The sequence below is a fragment of the Pongo abelii genome, chromosome 21, assembly GCF_028885655.2.
Source record: "Pongo abelii isolate AG06213 chromosome 21, NHGRI_mPonAbe1-v2.0_pri, whole genome shotgun sequence".
In the NCBI taxonomy this organism is placed as follows: domain Eukaryota; kingdom Metazoa; phylum Chordata; class Mammalia; order Primates; family Hominidae; genus Pongo; species Pongo abelii.
The window spans coordinates 53,303,154-53,319,974 of record NC_072006.2 but is presented as its reverse complement, the minus strand read 5'-3'; the positions used below and the strand labels follow the sequence as shown (position 1 = coordinate 53,319,974).

At 43.1% G+C, this 16,821-nt stretch overlaps 1 protein-coding gene across 2 annotated transcripts in view; it reads right to left on the bottom strand.

Annotated features, from left to right (window-relative positions):
• ARFGEF2 (ADP ribosylation factor guanine nucleotide exchange factor 2) overlaps window positions 1-16,821 on the bottom strand; it is a 112,908-nt gene that overhangs the window by 37,149 nt on the left and 58,938 nt on the right. For both annotated transcript variants that reach the window (XM_024238889.2, XM_024238890.3), the window contains exons 15-25: window positions 13,588-13,699; window positions 12,842-13,047; window positions 10,104-10,188; window positions 9,830-10,001; window positions 9,056-9,207; window positions 8,808-8,936; window positions 7,297-7,455; window positions 3,917-4,064; window positions 2,632-2,731; window positions 280-320; window positions 7-176 (exon numbers count right to left, since the gene is read on the bottom strand). In XM_024238889.2, the coding sequence (XP_024094657.2) occupies window positions 7-176; window positions 280-320; window positions 2,632-2,731; window positions 3,917-4,064; window positions 7,297-7,455; window positions 8,808-8,936; window positions 9,056-9,207; window positions 9,830-10,001; window positions 10,104-10,188; window positions 12,842-13,047; window positions 13,588-13,699 (1,474 nt within the window). The remainder of the gene's footprint in view (window positions 1-6; window positions 177-279; window positions 321-2,631; window positions 2,732-3,916; window positions 4,065-7,296; window positions 7,456-8,807; window positions 8,937-9,055; window positions 9,208-9,829; window positions 10,002-10,103; window positions 10,189-12,841; window positions 13,048-13,587; window positions 13,700-16,821) is intronic.

Here is a 16,821-nt window from a genome sequence, read left to right as displayed (position 1 = left end):
AGTTACCTTATTGAAGTGATCTCCAATCACATGCCATATTCGAGACCACTGTAGTCGGATCCGATTCATGTTGTAGTATGATATCTCCACAATCTTCTGCAAGCTGAACATGCGAGGATGGTGGGGGGAAGCCAGTTCATCCATGGACACAGCACACAGCCAGCGGACAAAGTCAACTACAGGCCAGACCCAACAACACATGCAAAGCCTCGTTAGGAACAGTCAGACGGTCACAGCATGAGGCTTCTGCAGTTTTCACAGGTTAAGTCAAATACATACCTATTGCATTTCCATCCAGTCTGGTAGATCCAGTAAAAATTCTAGGAAGATAATTCCAGACAAAATAAACATTAGACCAGGTTCGGTGGCTCACACCTGTAATCTTAGCAGTTTGGGAGGCTGAGGAGGGTGTATCACTTGAGGTCAGGAGTTCAAAACCAGCCTGGCCAACATGGTGAAACCTTGTCTCTAATAAAAAATACAAAAAATTAGCCGGGCGTGGTAGAGGGTGCCCTGTAATCCCAGCTACTTGGGAGGCTGAAGCAGAAGAATCGCTTGAACTCGGGAGGCGGAGGTTGCAGTAAGCTGAGATTGCACCACTGCACTCCAGCCTGGGCAACACAGAGACTCTGTCTCAAAAAAATAAAAAATAAATAAAAAATAAACATTAGATTTGGTAGCCTGAGGGCAATTCTGCTTCTGTCTTAGTACTGGGCGTAAAAGCCAGATGATCTCTGGTCACACAGGTTTTTTCTTTTTAATTAGATTCGGAAGCCGAAGTTTCTCAAACTCTCAGACAAATTAGAGAGGAAACATCAGGTCTGACACCTCCACCAAAATAAAATGATGTGGTATTACAAGCATAGAACGGTTCAAGGAAAGTGAACTGAGTTGAAAGCAGAAAAACCTATAGTGAGCAGAAGAGAAAGTGACACATCAAAAGACGGGGGAGCCCAGGAGCAGTGGCTCATGCCTGCAATCCTAGCACTTTGAGAGGCCAAGGCAGGTGGATCACTTGAGATCAAGAGTTCGAGACCAGCCTGGCCAACACGGTGAAACCCCGTCTCTACTAAAAATACAAAAATTAGCCGGGCATGGGTGGTGCATGCCTGTGGTCCCAGCTACTTGGGTGACTGAGGCAGCAGAATCGCTTGAACCTGGGAGGCAGAGGTTGCAGTAAGCCAAGATCACATCACTGCACTCCAGACTGGGTGATAGAGTGAGACTGTCTCAATCAATCAATCAATCAATACATAAGATATAGTACAAGAAATGACCAGAAGTAAAATGATATACTAGAAAATATCTAACACAAAGAAGGCAGTAATAATGGAAGAAGATGGGAACACAAAAGACATGACATTATATGCACTTAACAACAGAGGCAACATACATGAGTTGAAAAAGGATAGAATTAAAGGGAAAGATGTTAGTATAAGGAAACCACGTGGTTAATAAATAGAATATAATGAATATTAAAATAATAAAATAAAAAGGGAAAGATGGACAATGGAACAATGTCCAGAACAGGCAAATCTGTAGATCAGTGGTTACAGTGACTAAGGAATGGGGGAAGGAAAGAAAAGGAAATGGAAAGTGATTGCTAATAAGTACAAAGCTTCTTTATGGGAAATATCTCTCCTGGATTTTTAGGTCAAGTTTTGAGTAAAGAGAAATAATGGAAAAGTTTTGAGGGGAGAAAAGAAAAAGGAAACTGTCAACTTGGCCAACTCTCATTCATGGGTAGGCTTTTTTTTTTTTTTTGAGACAGAGTCTCGTTCTGTTGCTAGGCTGGAGTGCAATGGCGCGATCTCGGCCCACTACAACCTCTGCCTCCTGGGTTCAAGATATTCCCCTGCCTCAGCCTCCCGAGTAGCTGGGATTACAGGCATGCGCCACCATGCCCAGCTAATTTCTTTTTTTTTTGTATTTTAGTAGAGACACGGTTTCACCATGTTGGCCAGGATGGTCTCAATTTTCTGACCTTGTGATCCACCTGCCTCCCAAAGTGCTGGGATTACAGGCATGAGCATGGGTAGGCTTTTTTTTTTTTTTTTTTTTGAGACGGAGTCTCACTCTGTCGAGTAGGCTGGAGTGCAGTGGCATGATCTCCGCTCACTGCAAGCTCCGCCTCCCGGGTTCAGGCCATTCTCCTGCCTCAGCCTCCAGAGTAGCTGGGACTACAGGTGCCCGCTACCACGCCCGGCTAATTTTTTGTATTTTTTAGTAGAGATGGGGTGTCACTGTGTTAGCCAGGATGGTCTCGATTTCCTGATCTTGTGATCTGCCTGCCTTGACCTCCCAAAGCGCTGGGATTACAGGCGTGAGTATGGGTAGGCTTTTAATCCTAAACTCTTCTTGTGATTTTTAAAAAAATAATTTCTACTACGGAAACAAGGTAATTTAAAACATCAACATAAGCAAAAAACTCTTATTTTTGACATAATTTGTCACAATGTTAAAGTTATACCTTTTCTAAAAGGTAAAAATGCAAATAAATGTGACGCTTAAGCAATTTGTAGCTAACACTTGTATCAGTTAAACAAATTAGGAATCATTCATGTCCAGTAACTACAGAGAGGCCACCAAACCACTGGGTAGTTGAGAGTCACTGAAGAATAAAATCATTACCTGTCCACAGCTACAACCACACTCTGTGAGCTGGTCTCACCAACCGATTCTTGGAAGCTGGCCATCTGTCTTTTATCCACTCCGCCACTCACCAAATTACCTGAAACACAATGCACAAAATCAGCAGTACTTCAAAAACTGTCAAGTATTTAGAACAAAGCATCCTGTTATGTCAACACGCAGGGACAGGGGACATAAATGGGAATGATTCTGCAAGTTCAAAAAAGAAACAAAAACCCACTGATGATAAAATTAAAGTTATGTTTTGGCATTAGGCATTTAAAATATATCCTTAGTATAAGCTTTCTTGTTTATACCAACCATCTACCTTTCTCTATAATCTTTTACATTTTTATAGTATTAAAGGCCTATACTTAGGAAAACAAATTTGAATCAACTGATATTAATCCAGAGCGCCTAGAACATATAATGGCTCACACCTGCTGAATGCTTGGTGTGCTTCACAGAATTTCATTCCACTCATCCTCACGAGTACCCTAAGAAGTGGGTGCTATTACAATTCCCTATTTTTCCAGAGTCCATACTTTTAACCATGACACTGCACTATTCCACTCACTAAATGGGACCTAGAAGCCTACACTCTGTAGTTGGATGGCTTGGGGCCTGAATCCTACCTCTGCCACTCCTTTGCAGTATGATGTTGCTCATATCTTTTCACTCTGTGCCTCAGTTTTCTCAATTACAAAATGGGGAATATAACAGTCCCTGTTCTCATTGGATTGTTATGAGCATTAAATGAGTTAAAATATATAAACTGAGTGCTCAGAATGTGACTTGGCACATCTGTTTGCCCTATTTACTATTATTACCATGTGACATCAATCAGAAGAGTTTCTCAATGCAATGTATAGCCAGAGAAATAATTCTACTTGCATAAGAATACTGTTTAATAAAAGCCCCCCAATAAAGATGGAAGAAGTGTTGAATCTACCCTTTAAAATCTAGAGACACAAATACACACCCCTCTAATGTCAGGCACTAGAGATCTGGACATTTTAAAGCAAATGGTTTTTCTCCCCGATATAGTTACAGGTATAGAAAGAAAAGTAATGCACCCTACTGACTTTGGTAAAATAGACATTTTACTCAACAGTTTAATCACAATTAAGAGGCCGAAGCAGCACGTCCACTTGCATTCATAAACACTGTCAGATGGCACAAAAGGAAGAGACGGTTTACAGGACAGTCCTGACGAGACAGGAAGGGTTTCTTCCCTGTTAGCTTGCAAATCCGTGACTGTCAGCTGTGGGGCCTGGTGTCTTACCGAGGCCAAGGCCCATGAACTCTTCTCCTGCCAATGTGTGGCCCTTCAGGCTCCCTTCTCTTTCACGCCCAGATCCAGACAGGTAGCGTGTCTTCACACCGGTTCCTATCAGCTGAGCGAGCTCCAGCTGGCTGATGCATTTCAAGATCTAAGAGAAAGAAGGCATGAAGAAATGAGTTCCTACCTTACAGCTAGAAAATGGGCACTGTAATCTTAAGTTAGTCATTAAAAAAAAGTTGGTTCAGTGGAGTTATGCCATATAGATGTTTATGCAAATTTAGTAAGCTCTCAATAAAGAGAGAAAAAGCATTTGACTGGGGCGGGGGATTCCTCCCACCATGTCACTTAATAGGCACATCATTTAGTCACCCCCACCTCCTTTTTCCACTCTCCTTGTGAGACGACAAGACACCAGCCTCATTGGCCTCAGTGTTGCTCCTTTAACTTGTCATCTCTTGTCCCACCCCAGGGCCTTTGCACTCACTGTTCCTTATGCCTGGAATATTGTCTCCCCACGGCTCACTCCTTCAATTCCCAGCTCAGACATGTGTGCTCCTCTCAGAGAGATTTTTCTTGTGAGATCGTACCTTCCCATTACCATGCCCTGCTCATACTTTTTTTTTCTTAGTGCTTACCACTTTTTGGCATTATACAAATATATTTATTTGTTTGTTTCCTGCCTTAGGTGCCAAGAGGGCATTAACTCTATCTTGTTCACTGCTGAACACTTAAGTCCCCGGCACTTAAAATTGTTGGCAATCGTTAATTGGTTTAACTGAAGGAATGAGAATATGCTCTACAGCAGGCATGCAGTGGGAGATGAGGCTGGATCTCCTGGTCCTGAGGGGTGCCTCTGGTGCTTGAGGATGCAGATCTGCACACGGGTCCTCTCCTACCTGAAGCTCAGCTGTAGAAACAGAAACTGGTCCCAACTTCTGTCAGAGGAAACACTGGCTACATGAAACTTACCGAGGAATGGCATATAGACCTCCAGGGAAACCCTAAGGAATTTTCATGGGAACTTCTGACTGAACTTCAGTGTTGCTTTTTACGCTGACCTTACAATTCAGTCCCAGAGTCCAGGACTCCACTATACCACTAAGCACTGCCGAGTATCTTTACTTACAAATTGCTTTCTTCTTGACTGAGAAATAGACTTAATTCCACCGAAGAGAATCATCCCCTGATTTCTTCACACACTATTAAATTATTATTAGTAAGCTAGTAATGCCCTCCCTTTTGCAGAAGCTGGGGACAGCTAAGTATGTCACCAATACTGAAAGGTCAAGGGCTTATTAGTTCCAAGCTGATTTCTCAGGGCTTCTGACAACCACAGAGGTAGCCAATTAATTTTTAACATTTCTAGATTCTGCCATATACTTGGCAGGCAGCAGGAACCTCATATTGATAATACCTCCCAGGCTAAAAAAAATGTTTTAGAAGAAAAAGCAACTATTCATTGATTCTCTAGGTATTATGGCTCCTTAGAAGGCAGGAAATGATTTAAAAAAGCACACAATTCAAAATATATTTTTTTTAATTTTAGAGACAAGGTCTTGCTCTGTTGCCCAGGCTGAAGCGCAGTGGTGCAATCAAGGCTCACTACAGCCTTGAACTCCTGGGCTCAAGCAATCCTGCTGCCTCAGCCTCCTGAGTAGCTGGGACTACAGGCATGTACCACCGTGCCTAGCTAATTAAAAAATAATTTTTTTTTAAAGATATGGGGTCTTGCTATGTTGCCCAGGCTGGTCTGGAACTCCTGGCCTCAAGCAATCCTTCTGCCTCAACCTCCAAAACTGCTGGAATTACAGGTGTTAGCCACTGTGCCCAGACATAACTCAGTTATTTCTAACACGGACTACTCAGAGTTGTGACAGAGAGAGGAAAGGCTGGTGAAGAGGAGCAAAGCCATACGCCATGGAGATGACAGCAGGTAACACTATTGAGTTCTTACTACTTGCCAAATACAGCCCCAAGCCCTCTTCATTCTCATAACCACCCTGTGAAGATTGTAGAGATGAAGAAGGCGGGACTCGGTGACTAAGTAACCTGCCTGTGCCATCCAGGCAGGAAGAGGTGGAGCCCCAAATCGGACCCCAGTTGCCAGGCTCTAGAGCCTTTACTCTGAATCTGAGCCACGTGGTCCACATGGGGAAGAAAGATGACAGCAATTTTCTTTCTACGTCAAACTGTCCTTTACATTCTCCACAGCCTCATTTCTATTCTTTCACAGTTTTCTCTCTAAACAAAAAAGTAATACATGTAGATGGTAGAAAAAATTAGAAATTAAGAAAAAAAAGAACAAAACAATTTCCATAATTCTATTTCTCAGACAGAATGTTAATGCTTTGGTCTCCTTTCAAACTCCATTCTCTGTGTATTTTGCCACAAGAGACAATGCCTCACAATGTCTTGTAACAACTTGTAATTTTACTGTGACCATTTTCCCACAATAGTCTTTAAAATCATCTTTTATCTTCTTTTCTGAAATCTCTTTTAATTTATAGGTAACCCTCCTCCCTTGTTTTTCTTGCAATTTTTTTGCTGAAAAACCTGGTCATCTGCTCTGCAGGTCTGTCACACCTAGAATTTCCAAGCTGCACCCTCATATCTAACATGCTTCTCTGTCCACTGTATTTCCTGTAAACTGGCAATACAGGCTTGAATCGATTCAGATTTGAGTTGGGGCTAGAAGATTTCTTAGGTAGTATTGTGTACTTCCATCAGAGAGCACATACTATCTGCCTGTCTTTTTTTTCCACAACATTATTTTAAATGGCCACATAACATTCTAAAAAATGCTGTACCATACTTTTTTTAAAAAGTAGCAATCTCTTATATTGTTGGGCCATCTAGCTCTTTTTAACCCAACCTTTTCCCTAGAACAACTAAAACTGCAACAAATATCCTTTTAAATACATTGTTGTACATATAAGTAACTATATCCTTGGGTGAGAATCTTAGAATACTGTTTTAAAAACATGTGAATTCACTGGCACTCTCCCTAACAGCTCATTGTGACTATCAACCATTTCTAATCAGGCTCCTGGCTTTGTCTTAAAATTACACATTGATCATAGGAGCTCCCAAGAGGTACATAAGGACTAAAAAAAAAATGGCACTAATATAGAAAGAAAGTTGCAACAACAGAAGTACACTTCATGGGGGACAGTGGCTGCTGGGTACAAGGGTGCTCACTGTGAGCTGGTGCACCTGAACTCGCCCCCACCTTTCACAGCCCCAGAGAGGATGACTTCTAGATACATGAGGTACAGTGAGGCTTGACTTCAAGAAAAACGGAATTGACCAAATGAGATCAACAATGAATAAAAAGAAGCCAAGAGTCATCCTGAGAAAAGGCAATTCAAAGAGAGACGTACCTCATGCCAGGAATTCCCAAGGTAGTTGCCATCAGTGTGAGCCACTGTGATAAGTGTCTTAATGGTGTCGATGTTTTTCTGCTTCATTTCTGTGATGCTGGAGCTGGCTGTGAGCAGGGAGAAGCGAGCAAGAGCCTGAACATAGGCATCTCGTTCCAGCTGTAACAGAAGCCCAAGAGAGAACACTGTGACTCCAACCTTAGTGTGGCCATTCTCACATCTGCAGGGCTGGCACACTGGGCTTCTCTGACACCTTTTGTATGCACATTGACTGGCTTTCTGCACATTGGCACAACAGTTATTCCATGCTAATGCTCTCTTGCTTTTGGAAAATCTTGCAGAGGCTATCTATGCACTGCCACATGTTTGAGAAGCAGCTCTCTCCTTTCTAACTGACTTCAGTCAAACTCACCTGTCCCATGTTCCACTATGTCTGTTGAATACTAAGACTGTCACATAAATTGACATCTGCAACAATTCTGCCAGGCAGGTCTGTTTTCTCAAGTTTACAAATGAGGAAATGAATTGGTATCTTGGAGAGACGTTAGCTGAGCCAATGTAACATGGTTGGAGAGATGGCAGAGTGGGGTTTTGAAACCTAGATGGTCTAACTTCAAAGCTTGTGGTCTTGGTATAAAAGAAAATGTCTAACTGTAAAATGAATGGGAACAGAAGATTGAGTTTTTAAAAATAAATGGGGTGCAACTTCTGACTTACAAAGTGATGCATGGGATTGCCAACCTCCTAATTTCATAACAGTTTCAGAATTACATTTCATTTATTTTCTTGAACTTTTCAAGTTTCAAAGGTTTACAGACATATTCATATTGCACTGAACTACTTGTTTCTCCAGGGAGAGTTGGAAATATGGGAAATTATAACAAAAACTGATGTTAAAAAGAAAATAGTATTTTTAAGCACCAAAGCAGGCAAGTTAGGCAGATGAACAGGAAGTCTGCTTTGTCAAATCCAGTCAAGTAGCTTGGACCCTACCTATTATTATTATTATTTTCTTTGAAATGGAGTTTCATTCTTGTCGCCCAGGCTGGAATGCAGTGGCGCGATCTCGGCTCACCACAAACTCCACCTCCTGGGTTCAAGCCAGTCTCCTGCCTCAGCCTCCTGAGTAGCTGGGATTACAGGCATGTACCACCACACCCGGCTAATTTTATATTTTTAGTAGAGATGGGGCTTCTCCATGTTGGTCAGGCTGGTCTCGAACTCCCGACTTCAGGTGATCTGCCTGCCTCAGCCTCCCAAAGTGCTGGGATTACAGGCGTGAGCCACTGTGCCCAGCCTACCCATTCTTAAAGACAGTTTTAATCCGTATCTCCATTTTTGCCCCTAATGAGCTGTCATCACAAAGCTATGCATTTCTTGTCAGTAGGCATAAGTAAGTAGTTTGCTAAGACTCTTGATTAACTGGAAATTTCTGATAATTTCTAAGTTTTGCCAAATCTAAAAGAACACAACCCAGCAGTATCTCTGGAGCGTTGCTGACTTACACCTACCTGCATTCCAAAGATGCAGGCGATTCGGATTGCACATCGGATGCCTTCCAAACACAAGGAGGCCACTTCAGTGTCGTCACAGTTCTGGAGTCCTATGCTGTAGGCTGCCAATAGTGGCGTCCACACCAGCTATCAAGGAAGGAAGATTTCAGTAACATCCAGAGTTTTACCATGGAAAGAGTACTTCTGGCTGGCCAGCTTCAGAATCAGGCTTAGCCACATGCTTGCTAAGTTCTCAGGATACTCACTTTGAACATTGGCCGGACGTGGTCCAGGTGAGTGGCACTCGTAAACGGGGCTTTGGCATGGCTCACAGCCTCCATCAGAGCTTTGGCTGTTTTAGCCATTTGCTCCATCTCTAAGTTGTACAGCAGCCGCCGCTGCTTTTCACTAGCTACATCTGTAAAGTAAGAGCATGGTAGGTGTGGCTAGCAGTCACTGAGGGCTGGCTACATGCCATGCACTGTTTCAAAAGATGCACAATGATTAACTCCTAAATCCTCCCAACCATCTCGTGGGTCCGTTAAAAATATTATTATTACCATTTTACAGATGGGAAAAATGAGGCAGAGGGGGTAACTCACTTACCCAGGGTCATGCAATTACTAAGTAGAGGAGCTAGGACTTGACCTAAGGCAGTGTGGTTCTAGAGCCACACTCTAAACCACTACCCTTTGCTGCTTCTCAAATAGTGAAACTGACAGCTCCCCAGGGGCCATAACTAATAGAATTCTAATCAAGGTGGGCACAATCTGAATTAAAGCAAAATTTTAAAGAACACTTTTTGGGAGTAATTTAGTTCTCAGATTACTAATTTTAAATTCCTTCTTGCTCCTCATCAGAAATCTAGCAAGACAGTGACATTATAAAAGTCCCAACATAATCACAATAATTAATTCAATCACATTTCCTATTCAGATATCTAGCTATGCACATTAAATTTATCACCAGAGTATTTAATCATGCATTCTGATACACTAAAAAATTAGAACTAAAAGAAATAATTTGCCATTAGACCTTACTCTGCTTAGTAGATTTGGTTGCAATCGTGAGCTCTTTTGTTTCTTTCATTGCAATTTTCTTGCCTTCTATCTCTTCATAGATGCTTGAGAGATACTCTTCTGGCAGATCTTTACTATCATTGATACCCCGATTCATTTTAATATACTGCTCTTTTGTCATTTTATTTTTTACCTGTAATTAACAAAAATTAAAAACCATTTAAAAAACATCCAATTGCCCAAGTAAAGCCACTTATTTAGCTACTACAACATGTAAATCATTAAAGTACTTTACCTGAGGACTGTGCAAGTCTGTAGTTAGCATAATAATTGAATATGCTAGGACATAAGCAGTGTCAGCACTAGCAAACAGAGTTTGTCTGGAGAAAAAAATTTGAGACATCAATATTCATGGTGATGAGGTTTGGAAGGTACAATGCTAACAGAGACCACTTAACGAGAAAAGCAGCCGACTACTCCCCTTGATTCCAAATGAGGCAAGAGTTTTTACTCTTTCATCATCACTGAACAAGACTTAGCAATCCAGAGTGTAGAAAAAGCTCATTAACAATCTGTATCAAATTTTAGCTTCTTTGGCAGGGCATGGTGGCTCAGGCCTGTAATCCCAGCACTTTGGGAGGCCAAGGTGGGTGGATCACCTGAGGTCAGGAGTTCAAGACCAGCCTGGCCAACATGGTGAAACCCAGTCTCTACTAAAAATACAAAAATTAGCTGGGCATGGCAGCGGGTGCCCATAATCCCAGCTATTCGGGAGACTGAGGCAGAAGAATTGCCTGAACCCAGGAGGTGGAGGTTGCAGTGAGCTTAGATTGCACCACCGCACTCCAGCCAAATAAATAATAAAAATTGAGGCTTCTTTGAATAAAGCAATTTCAAATAATTTTTTAAAAAGACTCTAAGAAGCATCTGGGGCCAAGACTAGGGTGAAGCACGTGAGCACATCAGGAGACCTTACACTTGGTGCTGACCCTGAGAGAGGGCATCTCACTACATTTCACACACTAAGCACCTTGAGTGCCTCCCCAACCTTGTCCTGTTCCTGAGAACATCTATTTTGTGCCATGCACTGTGCTAGACATGAGATATAAAGATGACTAAAATTGCTGTTTAGCTGTTATTTATAGTCTATATTATCCATTATAACATTTAACAGTAGAAATACCATGGAAAATGTTTATGTTGTTCTAAACAATATGTTGGTGAAGTCTAACTTTTTTGCCTTAGGCAAGAACAGAAGGACAACATGTGGATGCACAGCCTCACATGATATGAGGCTGAAGCTAGAAACCGTTCTGTCCAAACTGTCCATAACAGGAACAGTAGAAATTCTGAAGAACACAACAAAGGTCTTTTAATACGAGATGAAATTGGGTCACATATTTACTGACTGAGCAAAACAGAACAAGGCTTCTAGGTCCACATAGGAGATATGTTTAAAGTAAACAGCACCTAATTATGCCTTCACAGAGAGTTCTAATGTCCATTTGGTTAAAATGATCATATGCTGCCTTTGCCAATCCTGCCACCTCCTGGGGACAGCCTGCCATATACTTGGAGGACTGGGAGCAATTAATACGAAAACAAAGTTGACTTGAGAGGCAAAACAGTTATTAAAATGTTTCAATCAAGTGTGGTAGCTCACATTTGTAAATTCCCCACTTTAAGAGGCTGAGGCAGGGGGATCCCTTGAGGCTAGGAGTTCAAGACCAGACTGGGCAACACAGTGAAACTCTATCTCTGCAGAAATATTATACAAAAAATTAGCCAGGCACAGGGGCATGCACCTGTAGTCCCAGCAGTTCAGAAGGCTGAGGTGGGAGGACTGATTGAGCCCAGGAGATCCAGGCTGCAGTGATCTGTGATCACGCCACTGTACTCCAACCTGGGCAAGAGAGCAAGACCCTGTCTCAAAAAAAATAGTTTCTACTGAACAATTTCCACATCATGGTCACAGCATATTCAAGACATATTTCTAATTTAATGTTCAGTAGAGAGAACATGAGTTTTTTTTTTTTGAGACAGAGTCTGCCTCTGTCATCCAGGCTGGTGTGCAGTGGTGTGGTCTCGGCTCACTGTAGCCTCTGCCTCCCAGATTCAAGCAATTCTCCTGCCTCAGCCTCTAGTAGCTGAGATTACCCAGCTAATTTTTTTTGTACTTTTGGAAGAGACGGGGTTTCACCATATTGGCCAGGCTAGTCTCAAACTCCTGACCCCAAGTGATCTGCCTGTGCCGGCCTCCCAAAGTGCTGGGATTACAGGCAAGAGCCACTGCGTCCAGCCCGAACATGAGCTTCTGAGTTAGAGAAATCCATATTCAACCCTGGCTCTGCTCCTTACTAGCTGATTAATTTTGGACAGGTTGCTCAATCTCTCAGATTCTCAATTTCCTCATCTGTAAAACAGGGGTACTATTCCTGGGCTTGCCATTAATTAAATTAAATGCATGTAAAACCCATGGCATGGCCCACACACAGGAGGTATTTAATAATGGTTTGTTCCCCTTCCTATTTCCACTTCTTACAAAATCACGAACCGCCCATCAAAAAAGGTCCCCAGATAAAATCATGTACTTTGGTGGTTTTTCTTAGTTATGTAGCTATTTCTGTAACCTGCTCATCAGTATGTAATTAGAGAAAAACCAAAATCCTTGAGATCTACCCCATATATCAAATCAGGGGAACTGTTTTTGATTAGGGAAGAGATGCCCAATTGTCTCCTCTCAACTTGAAACTACTCTTTTATAGTTGCTAACAGCATGGGCTTTAGCTGTGTGATCTTGGGCAAGTTAACCTCTCTGGTCCTCAATCTTTTTGTCTGTAGAATAGGGACATAAATAGGTTGCTGTGAGGTCTTCTGTGAAATAAGCCCTTAGCACAGTACCTGGCACACAGTAAACAAAAGCTTCAGTTGCTTGGCACAGACATACAAAGATTAAACTCCAAGCAAATTAGAATTAGCGTTCTGAGGCAGGCAAACAGATGATCTTGGAAAGGATTCAAAATCAGCGCTCACCCTTGGTTGCATTCTATGTATCTTGCGGCAAACTTCTCCATTAATCGGTCAATCTTTTGGGCTTCCCCAGGTAGGCGGAAACCTTCTAGGAATGTCCGCAGGGCTGAGACAAATTCTTTTTCACAGAAGTCAAGTTGGTCCACGTAGGCATACATCACCTCTTTGTTGAACCTTGCGCTATCTCCCAGAAAATCGCCTACTTGGGTCTGAAACATACACACTCACTTATATCCAGAAATTGTCAAATACGAATCCTCAGCAAAAGCCAGCAGCCAAAGGGTGGAGTCAGAATAGCCTGGCCCTAACTGCCCAGAATAGGCTGGACTGCTAAAAAAGCTAGGGAACTCCCTGACCTGCCCACCCACCCACCCATTCCAGAAGCAGCCTGTCCTGCATGGATGAAAGAAGAGGAGGGGGCACAAGAGACTTAAAATGGAGAGAATGATGGGGAACACTAAGGAGGTTAGTTGCAGACAGGCAGCCAGAAGAACTGTTTCTAGCAGTCAAGGAACACTTCCAGCTCTGACTCTCTTCCAGCAAATATGCAGCCACCTGCCGGGAGGCTAGTTTATTCCCATCAAAGAGCTTTCTGCAACACTAGCCAACAGGATACGCAGGACTGCTGTAACCAGGGGGTGGACAACAGACAATGTACTCAGGGCCAGCCAATCTCGAGGTTAAAACTGGTGAGGGCTCACAATCACCTGACAGAACTCACATGCAAGTGCTACACCCCCCAGCCTTACGGAATCCAGGCGCTCCTCCTGGTGCAGGAATTGGGCTATGTCTTCAACTGACGTTCCCAGCATGCCCTGCTCCTGAAGAAACTGGATCCCCCTCTTGGGTTTCTTGTTGAACCTGTTTCAAGCAGAGATGGGACACAAGTTGCTTATTTCAACATCTGGAGGATAGCAAAAGCTGGTATTTGAGATAAATTATAATAGAATACTATGAACATGCCATCATGTATAAGCTAGCAAGGTCATGTCTGTCCTGGTAGCTTTTCTAAATTCTGCCTTCAATTTCTGACCCAGCTATACCTGGTCAGAGTCTGCTGATTGTCACCTCATATCCACTCTCCCCTTCTCCAATACTAATAGAACCCTACGTGTTTAGCTGGACACACTGCCATGTGGAATAAAAAGAACATTTCCCTGCCTCTCTTAAATAAAGGATGGCCATGTGATAAACTTCTAGCCAGTGAGATATGAGCAGAAGTGGTGTGGGTACTTCAGGAAGGACTCTTAAACAAAGCTGACTCAGGTGGGAAGTCTGCTTTTTTCTCTTTTTGTTCTTTCCCTCCTCTTCTCCAGAATGTTTGTGGGATGGCTGGTACTCCAGCAGTCATCTTATACCATGAGGCCACCCTCTCTGGCTAAGTATGGTGAAGCAGACAGATAAAAGGAGCCTGGATCTCTGATGTCCTTAAGGGCCACCATAGCAGCCTTAGACTGTCTGCTTTTGGATTTCCTTGAGAGAGAAATACATAGTTAAGCATGTTACTTTGTATTTATTTTTTTTCTTTCTCTACCTTTTTTTTTTTTAAGAGACAGGGTCTCACTGTGTTGACCAGGCTGGTCTGGAACTCCAAATGATCCTCCCACCTTAGCCTCCCAAAGTGCTGGGATAACGGGCATGAGCCACCATGCCCAGCCCATTTTTTATTTCCTGTTAAAGGAAGGCAAAGTTAACCAATGTATAGACTCAACTTATTATTTACCAGGCCTGAGCTGGAGGGTGATATTCATGGGTAAGCACAAACTGGCAAACATCATGAAAGATACAAATAGGGGCAAGGGCAGAAATTAACTTGGGACCTGTTTAGATAGTGCAGTTGCTAAAGGCCTCTTTGAGGAAGAGATGTTTTACCAAGTCTGAGGGAGGAAAAACAGACATGAGAATTTCAAGCAGAAGGCACCATGGTGAAAAGAGCTGAAGGTGTTCAAGGGACTGAAAATACATTGTGTGACTCAGGGGAACTGGCAGAAGATGAGATCAGCAAGGGAGGCCAGAGACTGGGTCAGGCCATGGTGCAGAACAGGAAACCTGGAATGATTTAGGCAGGAGAGAGATAAGACTTGATTTATGTTTTAAAAAGATTACTTTAGCTGCTGTGGGCAGAATACACTGGAGGGAGGTGGGGTGGCGACAGTAGAAATGAGAAGATCAAACATGTCAGTTAATAAGTGAGTGCTGTAACTTCAACTCTTAAGTTGAACTTACTAAGTTAACTAATCATTTACAAGTTGGAATATGATTGTGTATGTGTTTATGTGTGTAAAAGACTGGAAAGAAACACATAAAGATTTGTCAATGATTGTGATGATGGTGCTGTGGTTATATGGGAGAACGTCCTTTATTTTTCAAAGAGATTCGGTTAAGGTCTCATGATGGCTACCAATTACTTTCAAAATGGTTCACAAAAATATATACATAAATAAAACAAGTAAGATTCCATCCCAAGATGGCCAAATAGGAACAGCTCCAGTCTGCAGCTCCCAGCGTGATTGACGCAGAAGACGGTGATTTCTGCATTTCCATCTGAGGTACCTGGTTCATCTCACTGGGACTGGTTGGACAGTGGGTGCAGCCCACGTCGGGTGAGCTGAAGCAGGGCGGGGCATCGCTTTACCCGGGAAGTATAAGGGGTCGGAGGATTTCCCATTCCTAGCCAAGGGAAGCCATGACAGACTGTACCTGGAAAATCGGGACATTCCCGCCCAAATACTGTGCTTCTCCAATGGTCTTAGCAAATGGCACACCAGGAGATTATATCCTGTGCCTGGCTCGGCAGGTCTCATGCCCACGGAGCCTTGCTCACTGCTGGCTCAGCAGTCTGAGATCGACCTGCGAGACAGCAGCCTGGCAGGGTGAGGGGTGTCTGCCATTGCTGAGGCTTGAGTAGGTAAACAAAGCGCCGGCAAAGCTCGAACTGGGCGGAGCCCACCACAGCTCTGCAAGGGCTGCTGCCTCTATAGACCCTACCTCTGGGGGCAGGGCATAGCTGAACAAAAGGCAGCAGAAACTTCTGCAGACTTAAATGTCCCTGTCTGACAGCTCTGAAGAGAGCAGTGGTTCTCCCAGCACGGTGTTTGAGCTCTGAGAACAGCCTGCCTCCTCAAGTGGGACCCTGACCCCCATGTAGCCTAACTGGGAGATACCTCCCAGAAAGGGCCGACTGACACCTCATACAGGTGGGTGCCCCTCTGGGACGAAGCTTCCAGAGGAAGGATCAGGCAGCAATATTTGCTGTTCTGCAATATCTGCTGTTCTGCGCCTCTGCACCCAGGCAAACAGGGTCTGGAGTGGACCTCCAGCAAACTCCCACAGACCTGCAGCTGAGGGACCTGACTGTTAGAAGGAAAGCTAACAAACAGAAAGGAATAGCATCAACATCAACAAATAAAATGACATCCACACCAAAACCCCATCTGTAGGTCACCAGCATCAAAGACCAAAGATAGATAAAACCACAAAGATGGGGAGAAACCAGAGCAGAAAAGCTGAAAATTCTAAAAACCAGAGCGCCTCTTTTCCTCCAAAGGATTGCAGCTCCTCCCCAGCAACAGAACAAAGCTGGACAGAAATGACTTTGACGAGCTGACAGAAGTAGGCTTCAGAAAGTCGGTAATAACAAACTTCTCCAGGTTAAAGGAGGATGTTCGAACCCATCGCAAGGAAGCTAAGAACCTTGAGAAAAGATTAGACGAATGGCTAGCTAGAATACACAGTGTAGAGAAGACCTTAAATGACCTGGTGGAGCTGAAAACCATGGCATGAGAACTACATGACGCATGCACAAGCTTCAATAGCCGATTCGATCAAGTGGAAGAAAGGGTATCAGTGACTGAAGATCAAATTAATGAAATAAAGTGAGAAGAGAAGTTTAATGAAAAAAGAATAAAAAGAAACGAACAAAGCCTCCAAGAAATATGGGACTATGTGAAAAGACCAAATCTACATTTGATTGGTGTACCTGA